Source organism: Gymnoscopelus microlampas (assembly GCF_963454915.1).
Source record: "Gymnoscopelus microlampas genome assembly, chromosome: 8".
NCBI classification, from domain to species: Eukaryota; Metazoa; Chordata; class Actinopteri; order Myctophiformes; family Myctophidae; genus Gymnoscopelus; species Gymnoscopelus microlampas.
This window is the reverse complement of record NC_139945.1, coordinates 33481619-33502689: the sequence shown is the minus strand read 5'-3', so window position 1 is coordinate 33502689 and position 21071 is coordinate 33481619. Positions and strand designations below refer to the sequence as shown.

General features: G+C 42.0%; 1 protein-coding gene across 2 annotated transcripts in view; it reads left to right on the top strand.

The window, feature by feature from the left end:
* atm (ATM serine/threonine kinase) overlaps positions 1-21071 on the top strand; it is a 46745-nt gene that overhangs the window by 12757 nt on the left and 12917 nt on the right. For both annotated transcript variants that reach the window (XM_084064774.1, XM_084064775.1), the window contains exons 18-47: positions 240-433; positions 1278-1357; positions 1740-1895; positions 2578-2650; positions 2793-2923; positions 3603-3720; positions 3841-4011; positions 4282-4457; positions 4571-4814; positions 5532-5647; positions 6468-6594; positions 6817-7016; positions 7848-8022; positions 8489-8647; positions 9001-9133; positions 9437-9532; positions 9903-10074; positions 10252-10393; positions 10575-10751; positions 11080-11260; positions 11924-12032; positions 12344-12502; positions 12598-12706; positions 13259-13347; positions 13642-13744; positions 14182-14330; positions 15164-15268; positions 18261-18380; positions 18774-19008; positions 20849-21004. In XM_084064774.1, the coding sequence (XP_083920900.1) occupies positions 240-433; positions 1278-1357; positions 1740-1895; positions 2578-2650; positions 2793-2923; positions 3603-3720; positions 3841-4011; positions 4282-4457; positions 4571-4814; positions 5532-5647; positions 6468-6594; positions 6817-7016; positions 7848-8022; positions 8489-8647; positions 9001-9133; positions 9437-9532; positions 9903-10074; positions 10252-10393; positions 10575-10751; positions 11080-11260; positions 11924-12032; positions 12344-12502; positions 12598-12706; positions 13259-13347; positions 13642-13744; positions 14182-14330; positions 15164-15268; positions 18261-18380; positions 18774-19008; positions 20849-21004 (4355 nt within the window). The remainder of the gene's footprint in view (positions 1-239; positions 434-1277; positions 1358-1739; positions 1896-2577; positions 2651-2792; positions 2924-3602; positions 3721-3840; positions 4012-4281; positions 4458-4570; positions 4815-5531; positions 5648-6467; positions 6595-6816; positions 7017-7847; positions 8023-8488; positions 8648-9000; positions 9134-9436; positions 9533-9902; positions 10075-10251; positions 10394-10574; positions 10752-11079; positions 11261-11923; positions 12033-12343; positions 12503-12597; positions 12707-13258; positions 13348-13641; positions 13745-14181; positions 14331-15163; positions 15269-18260; positions 18381-18773; positions 19009-20848; positions 21005-21071) is intronic.

The window sequence follows — 21071 nt, the reverse complement described above, 5'->3', positions numbered from 1 at the left end:
ATCTACAAGATCGAAAGGCAGCACATCTTGTAAGCTTTCAGATTTTTTTTTCTATAATATAGGGCGTTCATTTATGAAGAATTATAAAAGGATGGAATAAGGCTTCTGCCTGACAGTGACGATATCTAAGTGTCCCTGACACATACCCAAGACATACCCACCTGATGGTTCCAAGATGCTGTGTAAATGAACGTCGAATGAAGAATGATGAAATGTCCTGGATTGGCCCTCTCTCTCAGGTGCTAAAAGTATGCTAGAGGAGGAGTATCTGGGCCAACATGACCTGGCACTTCTTGCCAGTCTGGAGTTACTGTGTACGTGCGCCTCTGTCCTGCCGACCCACAGCCTCCTGTTTAAACCACAGGAGGTCCGACGCAGGCTACTGCTGCTGCTGGACCACCTAGACTGCAGCAAGGCCCTGCACCTCAACATGGTGAGCAGCGGTAGAGCCTGATTAATAAGTACAGTAGTTGTGCGACGGTGTTGCACAACGAAAATAGACAATCTGTAAGTTCACAACACATTGCATGCTTGTTAGATCGGATATTTTTGGCGCACGACTGGGTGTGAAACCAATTCAAAACCGTTCAGGCATAACCATGAATGATGATGATGATGATGATGGTGGTATAGTATTGAGAATGAGAACATGACATCATCACACAGTGTTGAATTGTAATGATATTCCACACAAGATGGCACCACAGTCCATTGAGCAAAATCTATGCTCAATGGTCTATACGCCTGTCTTGGGAGGAATGCACATTACACTGTAAGTGATTGTTACACAAGTGATAGTTATAATAATAGTCATTAAATTACTATTATTCCACGCAATTGAATGTTTTGTTGAATACTGCAAATCAATTTACAAACAGCACTGGCATTGTGTCTTTGGGGCTGTTTGTAGTTGGCGTAGCCAATTTCATGGAATCAACATTCACCTCGGGGGGTGTATAATGCCCAAGTTCTGTTTTTGGAATCGGTGTGGTCAAACAGTGCTGGCTTAAGGCTGTTTGGAGTTGGCGTAGCGCCAATTTCATGCATGTACCACTCAGGTCTGAGAAGGGGGGGGGGGCATTTCCTGAGAGGGAAATCTGTATTGTATTTCCTTTTTTTGGTGAAGTCGTGTATTTGATCATACTTGACTACAAGCATCAAATTAATAAGGGCATTTCATAAGTCATCATAATAATTAATTTCTATTCATAATTCCAGTTGGTAGAATTGTAATCAGGTAGGTAGAATACTGGTTGTTGATCTTGTTCCTCTTCTAGTACCTTGTCCTGTTGAAGATGCTTCCTGCGGAGGACTCACTCTCACCAGAGGAGTTTGATTCACTGCTCAGACCTCTGGCGTAAGAAAGTCTTTTCCTCACACACTAATATCTATGGATTATGACATAGACATGTTTTAATATCCATGTTCCATGTTTTTTGTATTACAGTTACAGTAATGTATTAGGACTTTTGAAGGTGAAAAGTAGTTATTGATTATATAAGAAAATAAGAAAATTGGAGCATGGGGAAAAAAACATGTTTTAACAAATTTCCCTGTGGGGTTGTGCTGTGTTGTGATGTGTGTGTACTTTGAAAATACCAAATACATTATTGACAATATATTTACTTAAAATTATTACAAAAGCAAGTGAGTTGTATTATTTGCGTGTGCGCCATCAACCAATAGATTTTGGATAGAAAATTGGTTTGTTATTGATGATAGTCCATGTTTTTTTGCAGGGACCTGTGTTCGCTGTACCGGCAGGACCGGGAGGTCTGTGCCGCCGTGCTGCTGGGTTTGTTACCCGCCATAAGGAGCCTGGGACAAACCCAGCACCTGCCAGAGGAAATGAGACACGTACATGGAGCACTGCTGAAAGTGGTCTCTGGGTTCTGGTCTGTGGCACATTACACATTCACATAACTAGTAGAATGATAGTCGGTTTGCTATAGATATTGTAATCATGGTTATTTATTTTGCGCATTGGGAGAATATTAAAGACCTGAGGCCGATTCTACAAATGCCTTCTACATCAGTAGTTCTCACACTTTCAAAATTAAAAAAAAATGTTCAAAAATAGGGCAAACAAGCTGTGAGCTTGTATATCTGCTATTTTTGAATGGCCAACGCTAAAATCTAAAATGACACAGATGCTTAAACCATTTACATCTTGCTGAATATGCTCACTATTTTCTTTTTTTATATATATTTTTAGGTGTTCACTCTCCATTCCGACATCTCACCACTCCGACTAGTGGCTTCCGCGTGCGGTTAGGGTTAGGGTTAGGGTTAGGTATAGGGTTCGTCAACGTCGGAAAGGCGACATGTCGGAAAGGAGAAATGCACCCATATTTTTATAGTAATGGCAGGAAAAGTTTCACTATTGTGAATATGCCAGTTGTCTGTTAATAGCTCTGAAAATATGCAATGAATCCATTCTTCATAACTTGGCCACTATTTCATTGTATATACAGTATATATGACTATGATTGACGTGCTATAGACAGACAGCCAATGCAGACAGATAAATATGGTTTATCTTGAATCTAATATATGTTTTTATCTGGTCTGTTGCAGCATCCTGGCACAAAGGAAAAGCACAGCCACTTTGAGAGCTGCATTAGTGCAGTGTCTTGTCGCCTTGCTAGAGGTAAGCTTTCAATAGACACTTTGGCACATCATAGAGGATGAGTTTGCTCTTAATAATATATAATTTATCATTTATTTTTATATTGATATATGTTTTATAATAATACATTTGAGATTTTCTGATTTTGTTTTTTCCTCATTAGGCTGACCCATCCTGTAAGTGGGCGGTCTTAGAACTGAGAGAGGAGAAGCTTGCGGTGTCCGTGATCCTTCCATCGCACCTCTCAGACTCTCACCATCATGTCCGTATGCTGGCAGCCATGTCTGTCGAGAGGTAGGCTATAATGGGGATCCCAGCAACAAGAGTCCTAACATTGACAATATATTAGTTCTTAACCCATTAAGACCTGAGGCTGATTCTACAAATATCTTCTAAATTCTAACAGTTTTCTGCCTTTTTATTTGCTATATCAGTGGTGCTCAAACATTTTCATGTCAAGGACCCCCAAAATAATATGAATTTGACCGAATGACCGCAGACCCCCATCTCAAAATATTTTGTTCCAGGGACAGAGAAGCAGATATTCGAGTTAAAATGTAAAAAATACCAGATCTACAAGGTCATAGCGCGGCACAAAATGACACGCTATGAGCTTGTATATCTTCTATTATTGAATAGCCAAAGTATAAAATAATGGGTTAAGTGGTTACACAGATGGCTTTAATGGGTTAAGAGTATAAAGGTCCAGCTAGCTACACCCTACTTAGACCTTTTTAAACCAACTATGGAACCAAACTTCCGTTACAGCCCAGCCAATCACAGACTTAGTTACATGACTGTTTTTATGGCAAGTGTTTTGGCCTAAGGTTGACTCTTGAGGAAAAGTCATGGGGTCACCAAAATCACTAAGGGGCCATCGTCCAGGGAGCATCAGGTGCAAATTCCATGGCAATCCAGCCTTTAGTTTTTGAGATCTTATTATTACATTACCATTCATTGTCCCTGTGTCAAGGCTGTTTCTGGAGATGAGACCAGATAGCCCAAAGGAGATGAAGATGCTCCCCCAGAAACAGCAGCAGATGGCCTTTGAGAATGTCTACCTGAAGGCACAAGAGGGCATGAGTTTCCCAGTAAGTTCTGTTTCCACCCTGCAGTTTTGCCACCAATCTGTTGCATATCCATATTCCTCTCTGTCTGTGCATGGGTTAACTTTTTCGCGTGTGTGTGTGTGCGCGCGCGCGTGTGTGCAGAAAAGCAACGCTTCAGAGGACCTCCCAGACGAGGCCTTCAACCGTAAGGCCACGCTGTTGAAGAGCGTGTCCCTGGTCCTGTGCTGCAGCCCCGTCTGTGAGAAGCAGTCTCTGTTTGCCCTCTTCCAATCATACAAAGAAAACAATATAGAGGAACAGCTCATTAAAAAGGTACGGTATGGGCTTAATCTCCTACTAACTCACCTTCTTAAGCCATTAAGACCTGAGGCCGATTCTACAAATGCCTTCTAAATCAGTAGTTCTCACTTTCAAGATTTTTCAAAAATAGGAGATGTACAAGCTCTGAGCTTGTATATCTGCTATTTTTGAATAGCCAAAGCTGAAATCTAAAATGACACAGATGCTGTCCTGGTTTTAATGGGTTAAAATGAACTAGAACAAGCAATTTCATGTTTTGTTTTTCAATGGTCCACTCCTCAGGTGTTGTGCAGTGTATGCAGAGCCCTGGGCTACAGGAGTGTGAAGAGTTTTGTTAATTCCCACCTATACTACCTGGTGACCGAGTGGCTGGGACAGAAACAGAATGACAACCGCTACACTCTGGAGTCCTTCCCTTACACCCTGCTCGACCACAACACGCTCAAAGACTTCTACAGGTATGGATAGAAGCCATCTGATTATTTGTTTCACTGTATAGTAAACTTTTCAGTACATTACATGGAATGTTAGCCCTCTAATGATAACTGTGTTTGTTGTCTCTTTCTTCTAGCTCCTCCTACCAGGTGCTGGTCCCTCACCTGGTCTTCCTGGATGACTTTGAGCAGGTGAAGTCTATCGGTATCCAACTTGGGAAGGATTGGAGGGAGCTGCTGGCAGACTGCTTCCCTAAGATCATGGTCAGCATTCTGCCATACTTTGCCTTGTCTGGCCAAGACACACAGGTGGCCCAGCAGAGAGAGAAGGCCAGTAAGGTCTATGACCTGCTCAAAGACACCAACTGCCTGGGAAAACAGGTGAGAGTATTTCTTCTAAATGATTGGGAATGGTCAGTGTAATTGCCGTGTTACATCTACCCAAGTTTATATCGAATCAGAACATTAGGGCGCTTGGGTTGGGTGTTACAATCCACGGGGGTGCATCCGGCTTTGCCGAGCGTCTACAAGAACACAATTGGCCTGTGTTTGGGGAGGGAAGCCGGGAAAGTGAAAATTATCACTGCACGTAGTCCTACGGGCTGGGGCGGTGCCTGTCAGCAGGGAGTGTTGGGGCGGGAGGAGTAGGACGAAGCTTTTACGTCCTCCCGGTGGGGGCGCCTCACTGGCAGGTGAGTCCGTAGAATACAACAGTAGTGACACGACTAAATTGGGGAGAAAAATGGGGTAAAAAGCACCAAAAAAAGAATCAGAACATTATTGTACCAGTGTTTGTCTGTTTTTCTTTACCTCATCATTTACATATTATATTTGTTGAAGGGTATTCCATGAGTGCATATATTTAGCATTGGTATTTGGAGCATTGCTACAGTAAGTTATGTTATATTTCCAACCTGGTGTCTCTGTTTTGGGCATGTTATTCTAGGTGAAAATGTTCAAAAATGTTTTTGAACAAAAAAGCAGAACTACAGGCCCACAACATGTCACATTTATCATATGACAAAGTATATAGGGCTTAAGTGGTCTGATTATGTTGCATTGCATTGTGTTACGTATTACATTACTCTTTGTCCACAGCAAATTGACAGCTTGATCCACAGTAACCTGGCAGACATAGTGGTAGAACTGCTGATGACTCTGTATGAAGGACCAGGAACTGAAGGGCAGACAGGAGACCTGAAACGCTTCATAGGGTAGGAGCAACTCAAATACTTAATCCAGTCAAAGTATGTGTAAATGTGTAAGCCAAAGACACAAGGCAAAGTTACACTCACAGAGGGGCACGGTGGCGCAGTCGGTAGCGCTGTCGCCTCACAGCTAGAAGGTCCTGGGTTCGATTCCCGCCAGGGACGCTGTGGGCGCTGGGGGCGTGTTCTCTCCTCCACGTCATCGGTGCCCATACCCTAGGTGGGGTTGGCGAAAGGGCCTACTCTGTGTGGAGTTTGCATGTTCTCCCCGTGTCTCCTAGGGTAGTTAATACCCTCACAAAAACATGTAGTAATCCTGGTCACTATACTGCCTCCCCCTGGTCAGCCGGGGCGCCTGATGGAGGAGAAGGGAACTGGTTGGAATAACGTGTTCCTTCCACGCGCTATGTCCAACCAGGGAAACTCCCCCCTGTCGGGTGATAAGAAGCGGCCTGCTTGCTCCTCATGCATTGAAGGAGGCATGAGCTTCAGCTTGGGCTCTCCCTAGGCTGGCAGAGGGTAGGTAGTGCCCAGGATTACATAGGCAATTGGCACTGGGTGAAAAAATGTGGGTTACAAAATCGTGGGATAAAAATTATTAAAAAAAAAAAAAAAGTTACACTCACAAACAATATGTAGTGATGTAAAAAAAAAATCTAATTTGTCACGTCTGAAAGTGAAAAATAAATAATGTTACCTTCTTCTTATATCTTATTCTAATACCAAATTTCACCCCATGTTATTTAAAACAACCAATCTATTTAGAGAGAATCTGCAGAATTAAGAAAAAGTCATGTCTAATACTCTCTTGGTAACCTCCCCATAGGGAACTGGACCCTGCACCAAACCCTCCATTCTTCAGCTCCTATGTCATCAAGGCCACCTTGGACTACCTCAGCAAGTGTCACAGTGCCAACCATAAGTCAATAGTAGCCATTCTGTCCAAGACCCCGGTAAGATTCCCAGTGATATTATAAGTAGTTTCTGATTTATAGCAACAGCAAGTGATATTGGCTCACAGTGTTTGTGTGCCTAGCATCGCCTGTGCAATGGGAACGGACTATACCCTTGCTTAGTGTTACTTAACTTTTGTTCGCTCTCTCTCTGTGTTGTCTTTTTTGTTGTTGTGGTGGTTGTTGTTATTGCTGCCTTGGTCGTCAATGGTGATGTTGCAGATTTCCATCCAGAGGATTCTGCTGGCCGTGTGTGAGAAGGCCTCTGAGACGGCCAACGGCTACGAGCGCCACCGCATCCTGCTGGTGTACCACCTGTTTGTCAGCCTGTTGCTCAGAGAGGTGAAAGACGGTCTGGGTGGAGCTTGGGCCTTTGTCCTCAGAGATATCATCTACACTCTGATACACCACATCAACAGCAGGTTGGCACGCACACACATGCACACACACACACATCTACATATCGTTGCTGTCGGGCAGAAACCTCTCGTCTCCATATTCTAACTTTTTGTGTTTTTTCGTAAATTAACGCCCTACTTGATCATACTACAGCGTCACACAAAAGCATCAACTGTAGCAGATCCGCGTTTTGAGCTTGTAGATCTGCTACTTTGGATTTTGAAACGTAACAGTTTTGGACATACGAGGTTTCCACCCGACAGAGACGATATACAGTACACATACTTGTATTTTTATTCCTATACTCTGGTGGATGTTTTTAACCGAAGTACTCTCAACCTCAACCATAAGTGCATAAACGTTTAGTATGGATGGACTCCTTCTGAACAGAGCCCCTGGCCCAGTGTATGTGTCATCTTGAGCCTTTAACCACATGTCCTGATGGTACATGCGAAAAAAAAGTCGGGTAAAGTGTCACTTTTCATTCACACTCACGTACTGGGATAACAATGCAGACATTCTGACATGGTAGGGTGACATGATAGATTGATGTACATTATTAAATATACCAGTAAATTGCAGGCATTTCAAGTGAGTGGGAACAGGTTTAATATGATTGCATCATGATCGTTCTCCAAAGTTGAGTCGTAAAGCTTCCAAGAAGTTTGTTTTTTGAGCTTGGTGAATACTGGTGAATATTTGGCTATCTGTCACATGGTTTCAACATTGTGACAACGAATGAATTAATCTCTTTTATTTTCATCCCTTATGCGACACCAAAAACATAATTATATAATGTAAACAATTATTTGAAACAGAAATGTTAAATATGTGTGCGTTTCTCACTCCGCCAGACCTGGTCCATCTGAAGAGGTGTCTGGCCGTAGCCTGTCTCTCTGCTGTGACCTGCTGGCTGAGGTGTGTCAGGCAGCCCTGCAGTACTGTGATGATGCTCTAGACAGCCACCTGCAGGTCATTGTGGGTACTCTCACTGCACAGGTGACCAGCCAGCCTGCCATCTCGCAGCAGGTAAACACAGCTCCATGTCCAACACCACACTTTACTTTGGCTTTTGCATTACATTTTAATGTCAGAGACATGGTTGAGGCTTTCTTACAGTCCAGGGTTCCATTTGTTGAAGAAACAGAGGGGGAAACGTTTACTTAACCACTTAAGCCTCGTTGTACGACAAATGGCCTAAAGTAGTAGATCTACACAGCAATGTGAGATCGTCTAAAGATCGTCAATATAATGTTAAAAACCTGCAACGGATGAATTAATTAATTAATACCTGGCAGTGAATGTATTAAGTGATTAATTCATAATCTATGTTTTTGTATGTATTGTTTTTTCTAAGTTTGTGTCCCGGCTGGTAGACAGACACCAAATTAATCTTTTGCGTCTCGAGTGAAAACGTTTGGGAACCCCTGTGTTACACTATGTTGGTTTGACATTCATAATGGATTCTTATATGGACTGCTGCCTGGCCATTCAGGTGCTGGACTTGCTGCGGTTCCTTGTAATAGAGAACCAGGAGAAGTTGAAGAGCGCCATCTGCAGGCTGCAGCCCTTCCCTGACAGGCCTGAGTTCAAAGACCTGCATGCTGTACAGCACAAGCTTAAATACAGCTCTGGGACCTTCACTTTGCAACAGGTAATGGAAACAGACCAACAATCACTTTACATTCTGTTGCACTCCTCAATCACATGTAGGGCTGCAAAAGTTTATCAAAGTTTAGTCGATTATAATAGAGTAATCGATCCCTTTTTGGGAATATCACTATAGTTTATTTTAGCTATTTTTGTACGACGCCATTGTGCGACAAAGTATAATATAAGGCTTGGTTGATTTGTTGTTACATATTTAATAATAAAAAAACGCTTCTCAATCATTTGATTAATCGGAAAGTAATGGATGAAATAATCACAAAGAAAGAATTGGGTAGTTGCCGTTTTACTAATAAAAAACATTGTTTTCCATCAACCGTCTCCCATGATCCTCCTCAGGAGATTGGCCACTTCCTGTCCGTGACGTCCTGTGACTCCCTGCCCCTCACCAGACTGGAAGGACTGAAGGAACTGACCAGGCAACTGCATGCTAAGAAGGGACAGATCAGAGAGCTGCTCAAAGACTGTCATGGTAGGACAGAGTGTTTGTGTGCTTCTGCAAACAACTTATGGATTCGGCTAGTGGAAATAGACGATCTACATCGACACGTTGTGAGCTTGTAGATCGGCTATTTGAACTATTTAAAAATGTTTCTCAAAATAGTGAAAAATGCCTAAAAAGTGTAGGCATAAGGGATAATGCGGGATGCAAGATAGAGCCCCATCTGAAGCACTTCTGCCACATGGTGCTAGGTTGTGAGATCACTGATGAATCTTTGCCATCTTCACTCCTTGGTTCCTGTGAATAAAACGTCTCTCCACCTCCGTATCACAGAAGACCCTTCTGAGAGTGTGCTGGTGAAGCTGGTGCTCAATCTGCTGCAGCTCTGTAAGCTAGCAGCCAATCACCCGGGAGGAAGTGACATCCTCGGTACAGTAACAACACTCTTATTCACCGCATCCTAACCAAAACACAGGATGATACACTAAATAGAAAGAAAGTCAAATCATTACAATTATTTATTCATTTTCATATGTTTTCTGAAATTGATTGATTGATTGAATATTTTATTAGGCAAAAAAAATGTAACAGCACAATTACATTTATAATACTTTGTCTAAAAGGTCCCTCCAAAAAAGTCCTTGCGGTCTTGTTTCCAATTGGGGTCCTGTTCCATTGTACAATACATAAAAGTGTGTGCATATGCATTTGGTATATTATGTACGGTATGTGGGTATTGAGCTTATATGATGTCCTGATTATGGATTGAAGTTGATTCCTGTGTGTATGTGCCCTGCAGAGGCAGCAGGTAGCTGTCTAGGGGAGCTGGGCCCAATCGATTTCTCCACCATCGCTATGCTCCATGCCAGAGACCCTCTCTACACCAAGGCTGTCTCTCTTTTCTCCTCCACTGAATCTCAGAGTCTTTACATCATCCTCAACTGCATGAACAATGCCCTCACTCACCACAGGTAGGCCTGCAGTATCTAATCTATTTTATCTACTGCAACTACTGTATATCTAATATTATTATATTATCTAATCTATTTTGTCTACAGTATATAATCTATTTCAATTTTTTTATGTACAATGTTTTAATCTAATATTTGATCTACAGTATCTAATCTATTTGATCTCATCTCATGTAGCATTGAGGTGAGGCAGGCTGCAGCCCAGTGTGTACAGCACATCCTCAACTCTCAGTCTGGAGCAGACTTCTGGGAGCAACATAAAAACAATGGAGATCCTATGTTGGTGTACCTCAACCCCTTCAGAACCTCCAGGAAAAAGGTAGGTGACACATGCACGCACGCACATGTTGAAAATGTGTGGTATTCCCCGTTAAGTGGTTAATCAGACTAATATGTTCAAATGTTTACGTGTCGATTTGTTGATATAAAAATAAAACAAACTGTAAGAAAAACATGCAGCCCTACATTAATGTTGTATCATTGACCCCTGGCTCCTTCAGGTGGCGGGTGTGAATGTGGAGGTGAACTCAGAAGACAGGGAGCGGCTGGCCAGCCGGGAGCTGTGGCTTCCTCAGGCAGGGAACCACAAGGCCTGGCTAAAGAGCCTCTGTACTGCCCTGTTGGACAGTGGGGGGGTGAAGAGTGAGGCTCTGCTTCTGTCACGACCTCTGTGTGTGGTAAGTGCATAGATTTGGAGTGTGGCTCTTGTATAATAAAAAAAACATCTAATTGAATACCAAATATCAGATTTTACATCAAACTGGACTGTTAGAATATGGTTTAATTTCCAGAGACAAAAATAAATAAAAAGTCTGTTGTATCGCCTTAAAATAGGCCTGGGATACCATTGTATTATTCACTGTTTAACCGCTAGAATTATAAATTGGAATTTCAAACTCTAATTGAGGTCTCGTTATTGATCACAAACGGCAATCCAAAGTAGCTAATTTGGTGCAGTTGACCAAGCAAGAAGCATTCTTATGAATGATTCCACTGCATCCCCAGGTGAGAGCAGACTTCTGCCAGAAGGTTCTGCCTCTCATCATTCACTCCATCCTGCTGGGAGACTCTGACGGCACGTGGAGGGAGCTTCTCTCCACACACATCCAGGAATTCTTCACCTTCTACTCAGGGCGGAGCGCCCAGACCTGCAGCCGCTCCACCACCCCACTCATCACTGACTCTGGTCTGTTCAAACTTACTGTATCAGCCTTGGGTCACATATAGTGAAATGTGTTTCAACCTGGTCTGCCAGGGCTGCAACACAGGCCAAAACAATGAATGGAAGAAAATGTAGAAAGTACAGTACACAGGGTATGCCAATGCACAATAATATGCTTTTCTTTGATAGTGTCTCTGACACACACGAAAAACAGAATAACAGTTAAAATGACTCTATGAACATGCCATTCTAATAAAGGCATTTTAACTGTTGTTCTGGCAGAGTACCGTGTTGTTGTTGTTGTTTAGCTTTTCTTTGTTTCTATTGATTTAGTCCTAACCAAAGCCACTTTTTTCACCAAATGTATCCAGGCAGCCATCCTATTTTGCTTGTTTGTTATCTTGTATGACATTATTTGAGTCGTCCTGATACAATGTACAATCCACCATCTGGTATTCCACACAGTTCGAAACAAACACAAGCATAAATAGCAATTGTTAACTGACTATGGTCTGGATACTGTACAACCTGTCAATCCCATTCATTAAATTATTCAATTCTGACTGAAATTATATCGACGTTTGTCTAATGATGCTCTGGATGTGATAGGTCTCGTCTCATTGGTAGTAGTAGTAATTAAAATTTTAATTACTACGTGTGAGTAACCTCTGTAATATCTTGTGACAGGAGAGTCAGACGGTCCCAGTCAGGGTTCATTTGACAAGGCGTCACTACGTACCATGCTGTCCGTCATAGACTACCTAAGACGGCAACACAGGCCACTAGCATCTGACAGGTCTGTTGCATTCACAAACTTGATCCTACCTAGTCATTGAACACAATGTCTTTTGTTATGCCTCACCAATTAATGTCTCGTGTCATCCTCGATCATTCAGATGTGTTAAATCTGTGTGTTGTTCAGCAGTGGACATACTGTATGTGTGTATGTTTTTTATGCGTGTATGTTAGGTGCTAGTGTGGGCAATGGTTTTGTGGACTCAGTGAGTCCTTACAAGATTTTTCACACTCAACAATGTGTTCTAGTGTTTTTTTAACAATGTATTTATTTAATTTGTATGTGATTATTGACCTGTTTGTATCCCACAGTGACTACTGTGGTACGGTTTGTCATGCTAACTTCTGGTTGGAGCTCAATTACCTGGAAGTGGCTCGAGCTGCTCAGTTCTGCTCGGCCCACTTCACCGCCCTGCTGTACTCAGAGATTTATGTCGACAAAATCAAGGATAACATGGAGGAAACACGCAGGTATGCACTGATTTTGAAGTTTTTAGATTTGGGGCTTTTGAAACTTGTTTTTGTGCTTGATCATGATCCAAGTAACTTATACGTGTACGTCCCAGATCCAAGTCCAGAATATCGCGTAGAATCAACTTTGAGGAGAACAGTCAGAACATCGCCATCTCCGCCCTCTCAGAGAAGAGTGTTGAAGACACAGGCATCAGTCTACAGGTCAATCTTCCTTTTTTTCTATTTTCAAAAGCTTTACTATGTGGTGTCAGATAATGTCCATGGTCCACAATGACACTAAACAGCCCACTATTAACAACAAACAAACTGGTGTAGCCAAAGCCTACACGACCTGATTTGAGCGGGTCGTACGCTTAATTCAAAGTCACGATAGATTGATAAGTCCAGAAAGTGACAGTGATCTTGGCGTACGCCCGTTTTTCGGTCTGCGCAAACTTGATAAATGAGGGCCAATAGAACCATAGAATTCATATAGAATATCAGCAAAGTTCCCCTTTAAGAGCACTGTGAATGTCGATTAATAGTTCTTATAACAGTAGAATAATCTAAAATGATTTGGGTCAGTCAATGCCCAAATGCCCATCCCTAATGGTTAACATAGCTTAATTAACAAACAACTTTCAACTGTCTTACCACTGACCAGTGTCTGACTGCACCACATGCTGTTTACATTTCTGACTAATACAGTAATCAATCAATCACTCATTAATGCTTGTTATTCATTCACTTAAAGTAATATGCAATCATTTTCAGGAGCTGCTGATTGAGGTGTATCGGAGCATAGGAGAACCTGACAGCCTGTATGGATGTGGAGGAGAGAAGCTGACCAGTCCTCTAACCAGGTAGATACATTCCGTTCACACGTGTATGTATCCTGAGTGGCACAATGAGGCTCTCTCCGTTTCATGTAATTGCCTCAGTCAGTTCACAGTCAATTTGATGGAATGTAGGTGTTCCTCAAAATGTTGCTCCGTGTATGTTGTACATAGTCCAAACTAAACAACCTTGGGGAAAAAAACATTAGTATCCTGTCTTCTCTGGCACGTCATCTTGTATTTTGGCTCTCCTGATATTAAGTTAATTAAGCCATGGTTTGATGATTCGTATGAATTGATTATTCTGTGTATAATTTGTAGGATCCGAACATATGAGCATGAGGCAATGTGGGGGAAAGCCCTGACCTCGTATGACCTTCACTGTACGTTGCCTGAGGTCACCAGACACGTGGGAATAGTGGAGGTAAGACTTAGTTTTTGAAGTTGTTAAAAAAAACTAATGAAAAACACTCAAATATGGAATTGACAACAAATTCTAATTGTTGTATTAGTCCTGTGATGGCAGTGACCACCCATCTGACCACACTAAGTGGTCCATGCCAAGTGTTCAGATGGTTAGGCTGCTGGCATTTTCAGAGCATGTTTATTTTAATAATCAATCAATCCGGCTTGGCTCAATGGAACCATAATGTAGTATACTTGAAGGTGTTTTTTAAATTATTTTCATATCATATGTCATATTATGAATAAAATCTTAGTGTTCTGCCAATTATTCGGGGGCCCATTTACAATATCCTGACGGCCTCCGCTGGGCCCCAGCCCACATGCTGGGAACCCCTGCTGTAATGCGTTTGGTAGATATATGGCTGATGTTTTATCACTCCTCCATGGGGCAACCAGGGCCTGCAGAACTTTGGTCTAAGCAGCATCCTGGCCACCTACCTCAGGGGTCTGGACAGCGAGGGGGTGGAGTGGGGGCCTGAGCTGAGGGAGCTGCGCTTCCAAGCTGCCTGGAGGAACACCCAGTGGGACTGTGACCTGTCAGAAAGGTGAGGCGCTGTGTCTGAGATTAGCTGTCTGTATGTTTTAATTCATTTGATTGATCTAGTTGCTTAATCCCCCCCCTTTTTATTTTTTTTAATTTTTGGTAAATTAATGCCCTACTTCGTCATGTAGTACGTCAGAGTGTTGCATAAGAGTTGTGAAAATGGCAGATCTACAACGTTGTGAGCATGTAGATCGGCTATTTACTCCATTTTAAAATGTTTTTATAATGATGGAGAAAAAAGGAATGTTTTGGACATACAAGGTTTCCACCCGACAGTCACAATACGTAACAGTGTAACACACAACTGCAGTGGTTGTATTTGGTCTCTCTGCTCTTCTACTGAGAAATGTAGATCCTGTGGTCTGGTAGGACCCCTACTGGTTGACAAGTGGTACTGCCTGAAGGTCCACATTCAGTATCATCTCTTGAGCAAGCACACTTGCAATTCTAAACTCAAGAGATATAAGAGGTTTTATTTGTAACTCACTCATACAAGTACTGTATGTGCAGTGACATGTTGGTGTGATATGCTTCACACACACACACACACACACACACACACACACACACACACACACACACACACACACACACACACACACACACACACACACACACACACACACAGCATGCTAACAATATATAAACAACAAGATATAATTGCGGGGTAACTATATAATAAAACAGATTGATCATAATTCCATAGATGGACTAGCATTGATGCTGTACTGAATTGAGAAGAGATTAACATTATTCAAGTGAATGTGCGACTCTCTTACCATCGATGCTTTTTATTAATTTTTTTCCCCTTAAATTTTTTTTTTTTTGCTCTAGGAGTGAGAAATCCAACCCTGGCTTCAATGAATCGGTGTTCTGTGCCCTGCAGGCTTTGCGGGACAAAGAATTCTCCATGTTTGATCAAACTTTGAAATATGCCAGGTATGACAAACATAATGGTAGTAATGTCTAGTACTCAGAAGAGCACCTGGAGATGTTACTTGGTGCTCACCAAATAAATGGTCCGGTGCCCCCCGGCGCCATTTTGTCAACGGGGGGGGGGGGGGGGGGGGGGGGTGTTCAGCGCGGACCTGGTTCCGGCCCCCCCGGCCACGTTTTGTCAAGGGGGGGGGGTTCAATGTTGTAGCGCCCTGCTTCTCGATTCCATTTTTCGTTGTTTTTTTTTTTTTTTTTCACGCCGTTTGGTGCCCCCCAAAGGTTGGTGCCCTGTGCTGCGCTGATTTTATCTGCCAGATTGGGACGTTCACGGCATATTTTGCACCGTCACCGTGCGTTCATCATCGGTGACGAGTGCCTGTAACACAGCCAGCAGTGTGCTGCGTGCGAGTCGCGCGACTGTCTGTGTCAGGATTCGAGGCCACACTCACAATTCAAAGGGCTTTATTGGCATGAGAAAACATACGTTTAGGGACCAGTCGAAATTTACAGAAGGGGGTCCCTGGAGGAAAATAGGGAAGGGTCATGCCTTTCTAATTGTAGTACAAGGGAGGGTCAGCTAATTTTACTTTGAATCCAAGGGAGGGTCATGCAATTTTGAATTGATAAAATAGTCAATTTTTTATATACCTTTTTAATACACCAGAACAGTGGTCAATGGCCCCTCTATATTTCAAATGATACAAAGGATTCAAATCCAGTAACACCTTGGTCTATTTAGAATCAATGACGGTCGTTAACAAGCCATCAACGCACAGCAAGTGTGAACGACCCAGTCAAATCTATTCAGGGTCTTAATGATGGTGGTTTAACAATTAAGCAACACTTCAACAGGTGTTAGGCATATTAGGGAGATGCATTATCCCAATTTCCAACACAGAGATATCCTCTTTTAAGTGTGTTTTTGTTACTCATAGAATTACATACTGTACACCGGGTAGGTTACAATGACCAATTTATATCTGGATATTCATAATACAAGGTCTACTAAACTGGAAGACTCATAAAGTGCTAAGCTTGTTTAAAATGAGATCCACATGCACACAAATCATGATGACATATAAGAGACAGACAGATATATTATACACACTACTATACAGAACGTCATACAATCAGCTTACAGGTTACTGGTATGAAGAGTGAAAACTATGTATAAGAGAAGAAAAAATCAGGGAGGTGGGGGAGGGGGGTTAAGACTTAGACAGGGGCCATTTTCGAATTGCAAAAGTAGGCTACAAGCAAGCACATGCGATTGATATGGGCACATTTCCTTCTAATGATGACTCAACCAGGTAAACCGGTACAGTTTCCCTTGAAATTCTAACTCCCATTTCTGTGGAAGTTCTTGACATCCGACTTCCAAGTAACTGACAACATTGATGCGTCTTAACGCATCAATGCAACATGAGAGACAGGCTTTATTTGAGCCTGTAACTAAATACAGGCTCAAATAAAAGCCTGTATTTACCTTGATGTACTAAAACCTCCCTTAAAGTCATCCTTGAGTTGAAGTTCCTTTCTGTTGTCATGCACATTAACAGTATCCACCATCAATACAATAAAATATAATACAGTTGAAAACCCATGATGTAGGCAACAGTGTAGTCACTGTAGTTAATAATTATGAGATTCAATGGGTTTCCCACATGTACTGTACGTTTAGAACACTGTCCATTCTGCTACCACTACAGACACTACACTGTGCATTTAGCAAGACTGACTACAGTAATGTTCTAATCAATGTGGAAAGCAAAACATCGGACATATTATCAGTTTTAAATGTCATGTTGTATTTGATGGGGAGGGTTAGGGGTGTCAAGATAACACTAATTTCACAACACATACTTGATGTTGGGCATATGATATCGATATGATACATTATTAATGTTCTTTTCTCATGTATCATCAACATTGGCCATCATCTTTAGTTTAAAATAACAATTATAAAGCAGTTAAAAAAAAAGCAATTACAAAATGCTTTGTACACACAAATAAATACATGTATGCAAGCTTAAGGGAGAAGTGAAGTTCTCACTAACTATAAACCCATTGTTTCAGAGGACAGATAGGCACTAATATAACTAATATAATATAACACTGCATAACTATAAATTCCACAAACCTCATATTTTTGTCATCTGGACTTTACCAACCAAGAGAGTGCAGAGGCATAACTGCTTTGACGCATGTCACATTAACGAGCGTTAACAAGCATCAGCTGACACACAATTAACACCTCCCCTCTGCAGTGCTTTAAACTGAAAGTGACTGGAGTCTGTTTCATTCTCTCCAAAATATCTTGAATATGATGGAAGTCATGATTCATAATTACTGTGATTATGATAAGCTTTACATTTCGTATCATACACCATAGAACTCCTATAACTTTCACCGGCAAAAACTATAAAGAAAAGAAAAATTATTTAAAAAATATTACGATACAGTATGACATATTGACAATACCTATCGTCACATTTTAATACCACAATAGGCTATATCGTTGGACAATATATCGTATATAACTCCAATAGGCGGGGAGGGTTAGTCTTTTTTTCTTAATCACTTGGGGAGGGTCATTGATTTTTTTTTTAGTCAAAGGGAGGGTCATGGCATTTTAGATCAGGGCACATACATTTTCTCCAGGGGTACCCTTCTTTAAAAATTGACCTGTCCCTTACATTGCCAAAGCAGAAAGCACAATACAACAATACAGCAATACAATCACTCACACAATCACGTGCAGCATGCGTCCCCTCCGCCTAATGGCTGTGTATGGGGCCGACTAGTGCTTTAGCGTGATTGTGTGATTGTCATACCTGCCCTGTGCTGTTTTGATTACAAAGCCTAAAAGGTAAACTGAATTGTGATTTACGCATACAGTATGTACCAGTATTCAATGCCAAAACCACTCTAAAATTGTTAATCACAATTATTTGTATGGCAATGAATCAAATACAATGTCATGATGTGTGTGTAGGGGTGCTGAGGTGGAGGAGCTGTGCAGAGGCAGTCTGGAGGCTGTGTCTTCTCTCTACCCTGCTCTGAGGAACCTGCAGAGCATCAGAGAACTGGAAAGCGTCAGGCAGCTCTTCTCCAGGTGATGATCTAGAATAGATTGTGTTCATTTTATGCTAATTTATCATACTAAATGCTGCTTTTAAGAACTTTTTAGTCAGGCAAAAGCACAAATACACAGAGGAGAGAATGTACAGGAATTCATGAGCAGTGTGAAGTTTTGCGGTTCTGCTCAGTTTAGTGGAGTATAAGTCATGTATGTACATTATACTGCAAGTTGCCCCACAAGCTAGAATCCAGAATGATCTGGCCTTATAACACTTTCAGTGAGGATTATTACATATTTAAGTAAAATAGGTTTTCCAACATGTTCACTAATTCAACTCATTACATTGTCATTTGTGTGTGTTTGAACTGCTACATATGGATGTAACTATATAAAAACTATATCAATTGTTTTCATTTGATATGACAGAGCGCTCTCAGATGTCACTGCGAGGGACGTGTGCAGACAGTGGCAGCAGCACTCCCAGCTGCTGGCTGACAGTGACTTTGCTCTGGTGGAGCCCATTCTGGCTGTGCGCTCTGTGGCCCAGCAGACCCTGATGTCCAGGGTGGCAAACCCCGACGTCAAGAAGTACCTCAGCTCTCTGCTCACTGACCATCTCATGGAGCTCTGCCGCGTGGCTCGCAACGCTGGGAATACACAGGTAGAGTGTGTGAACACGACTGTAATGCTTTAAAGCAGCACTATGTACTTTGGGGTATCAGTGGCCACTTGACACTGGACACAAATAACATGGCAGCCAACGTCTTTGACTTCATTACCCAAGAGTCTCTGCAAGCCTGTCCGACGAGGACGCGCTGTGATTGGCCAGTCTTTGCTTTGACTGGCAGTTCTGCCTTGGTGCCTTGGCAAATGCCAGGATGAAACTCATTGTCGCTCCTATACATAGTAATACAATCAAGCCCCTAGAGTCTATACATTTGGCAGGATGATTGTTTATTGCTTAAACATGTAACTTAATAATTTTGTGGAACATAATATGCTATATAGTTGATAAAAATCACACCCTGTGTGAAGGTAGCGGCGCCTTTGAATACATTATGTCATCGATATGTTAGCCATGTGTCATGTGAAGCTTGACCAATCACTTTGTTGACGGGTCTGACCAATCAGAGCGTCGACGACAGATAAAGTTAAATTGAGGATCTAACTTTAAATAACTTACCTAGAAGGAGACTTTAGCCAAATAAAAATATATACAAAAAAAAACATGAGGAAATAAAAAATAAACCTTGACATCATAGTGATGTCATGAATAGTCCCCTTGCCTGACCAATCAGAACCTTGACGGGCCTGATCAATCAGAACCTTGACGGGCCTGACCAATCAGAACCTTAACGGACTCTTGGATTCTCGATCGTCTCTATCAAACCATTCTGTCATAACGGATGACTGGGTCCCGAACTCAGACTTTCTATACATTCACCCTTCATCTGTTCTTGTATCTTTCTCTTTCTATTCGTCATATTAACTTTAAATAACTTACCTAGACGGAGACTTTAGCCAAATGAATAATAAGATGAAGTCATTGTCATCGTTTATATAGACATCGAATTCTATATTCATGACATCATAGTGATGTCATGAATAGTGACCAATCACAACTTTGGCGCACCTGACCAATCAGAACTTTGGCGCACCTGACCAATCAGAACGTTGACGCACCTGACCAATCAGAACGTTGGCGCACCTGACCAATCAGAACGTTGACGCAAAAGCCAGGCATAGAGGGCTAATATCCGCTCTATACCTAAAGGTATAGAGCGGCTAGCGCCGCTAAAAAGTTACATAGTGCTGCTTTAACTCTCTCACTGACAGACTTATTTCTGGCTGCGTGCACCAACTGCCAGCGATTTTTCAATTTTCTTACCCTTTTCAAGTAGTCACAGAATATTTATCTCGAGTATGATCGATCCCCTGATGGTTGCTAATCACTGAGGGTTTCACTGTGTGGTTTCACAAATGTCAACGAGGTCATCGCGACCTCGTTGACATTAATTGTCTGCCTTTGAAAATAACATGTCTGGGCCAAAATACATAGTAAAAAAAAAGTACACAGGAGCCGAGTCTTTTTAAGTAATAAGTTAAACAAGAAGTGAATGGAGCAGCAAATCTTCAGATCATGATATCTTGGCTTCTGAACGTTTTTTTTCGTTAACTTGTAGCTTGTTCTTGGCAGCCAGGGCGTTATGAAAATGACTCGTTATAACTCGTTCTTGGCAGCCAGAGAGTGCTTTAATATATTTGTGGTTATCAAACTTTTTCATGTCACAGACCCCCAAATTGATAATGTATTTGGCCGTGGACCTCCGTCTGAAAATAGTTTGTGGCAGGGACTCTCATACAAGATTTGTTTTGTTAACTTTTAGATCGGCTATTACAATGGACCGATGTATATAGGGTAACAAACCAAAACAAAAACATGAATGTGTGTGTTTGTCCCCATCCTATGTGTGTGTGTGTGTGGTGTTCTCTGTCCCCAGCTGGCAGAGCGGGCTGTGTTCCAGATGAAGCAGCATGAGGCTGGAGGCTCCTCGTCTTCATGGCAGCTGGAGGAAGCTCAGGTGTTCTGGGCAAAGGGAGAGCAGGGTCTGGCCCTGGGCTTACTGAGACAGATGATACACTCCCTGGAGGAGCAGGTCAGATATGGTCACATACACCTTTTATGGTTTTGTACTGGGAGCTGAAAGTAGGTGTTGCGCTCCA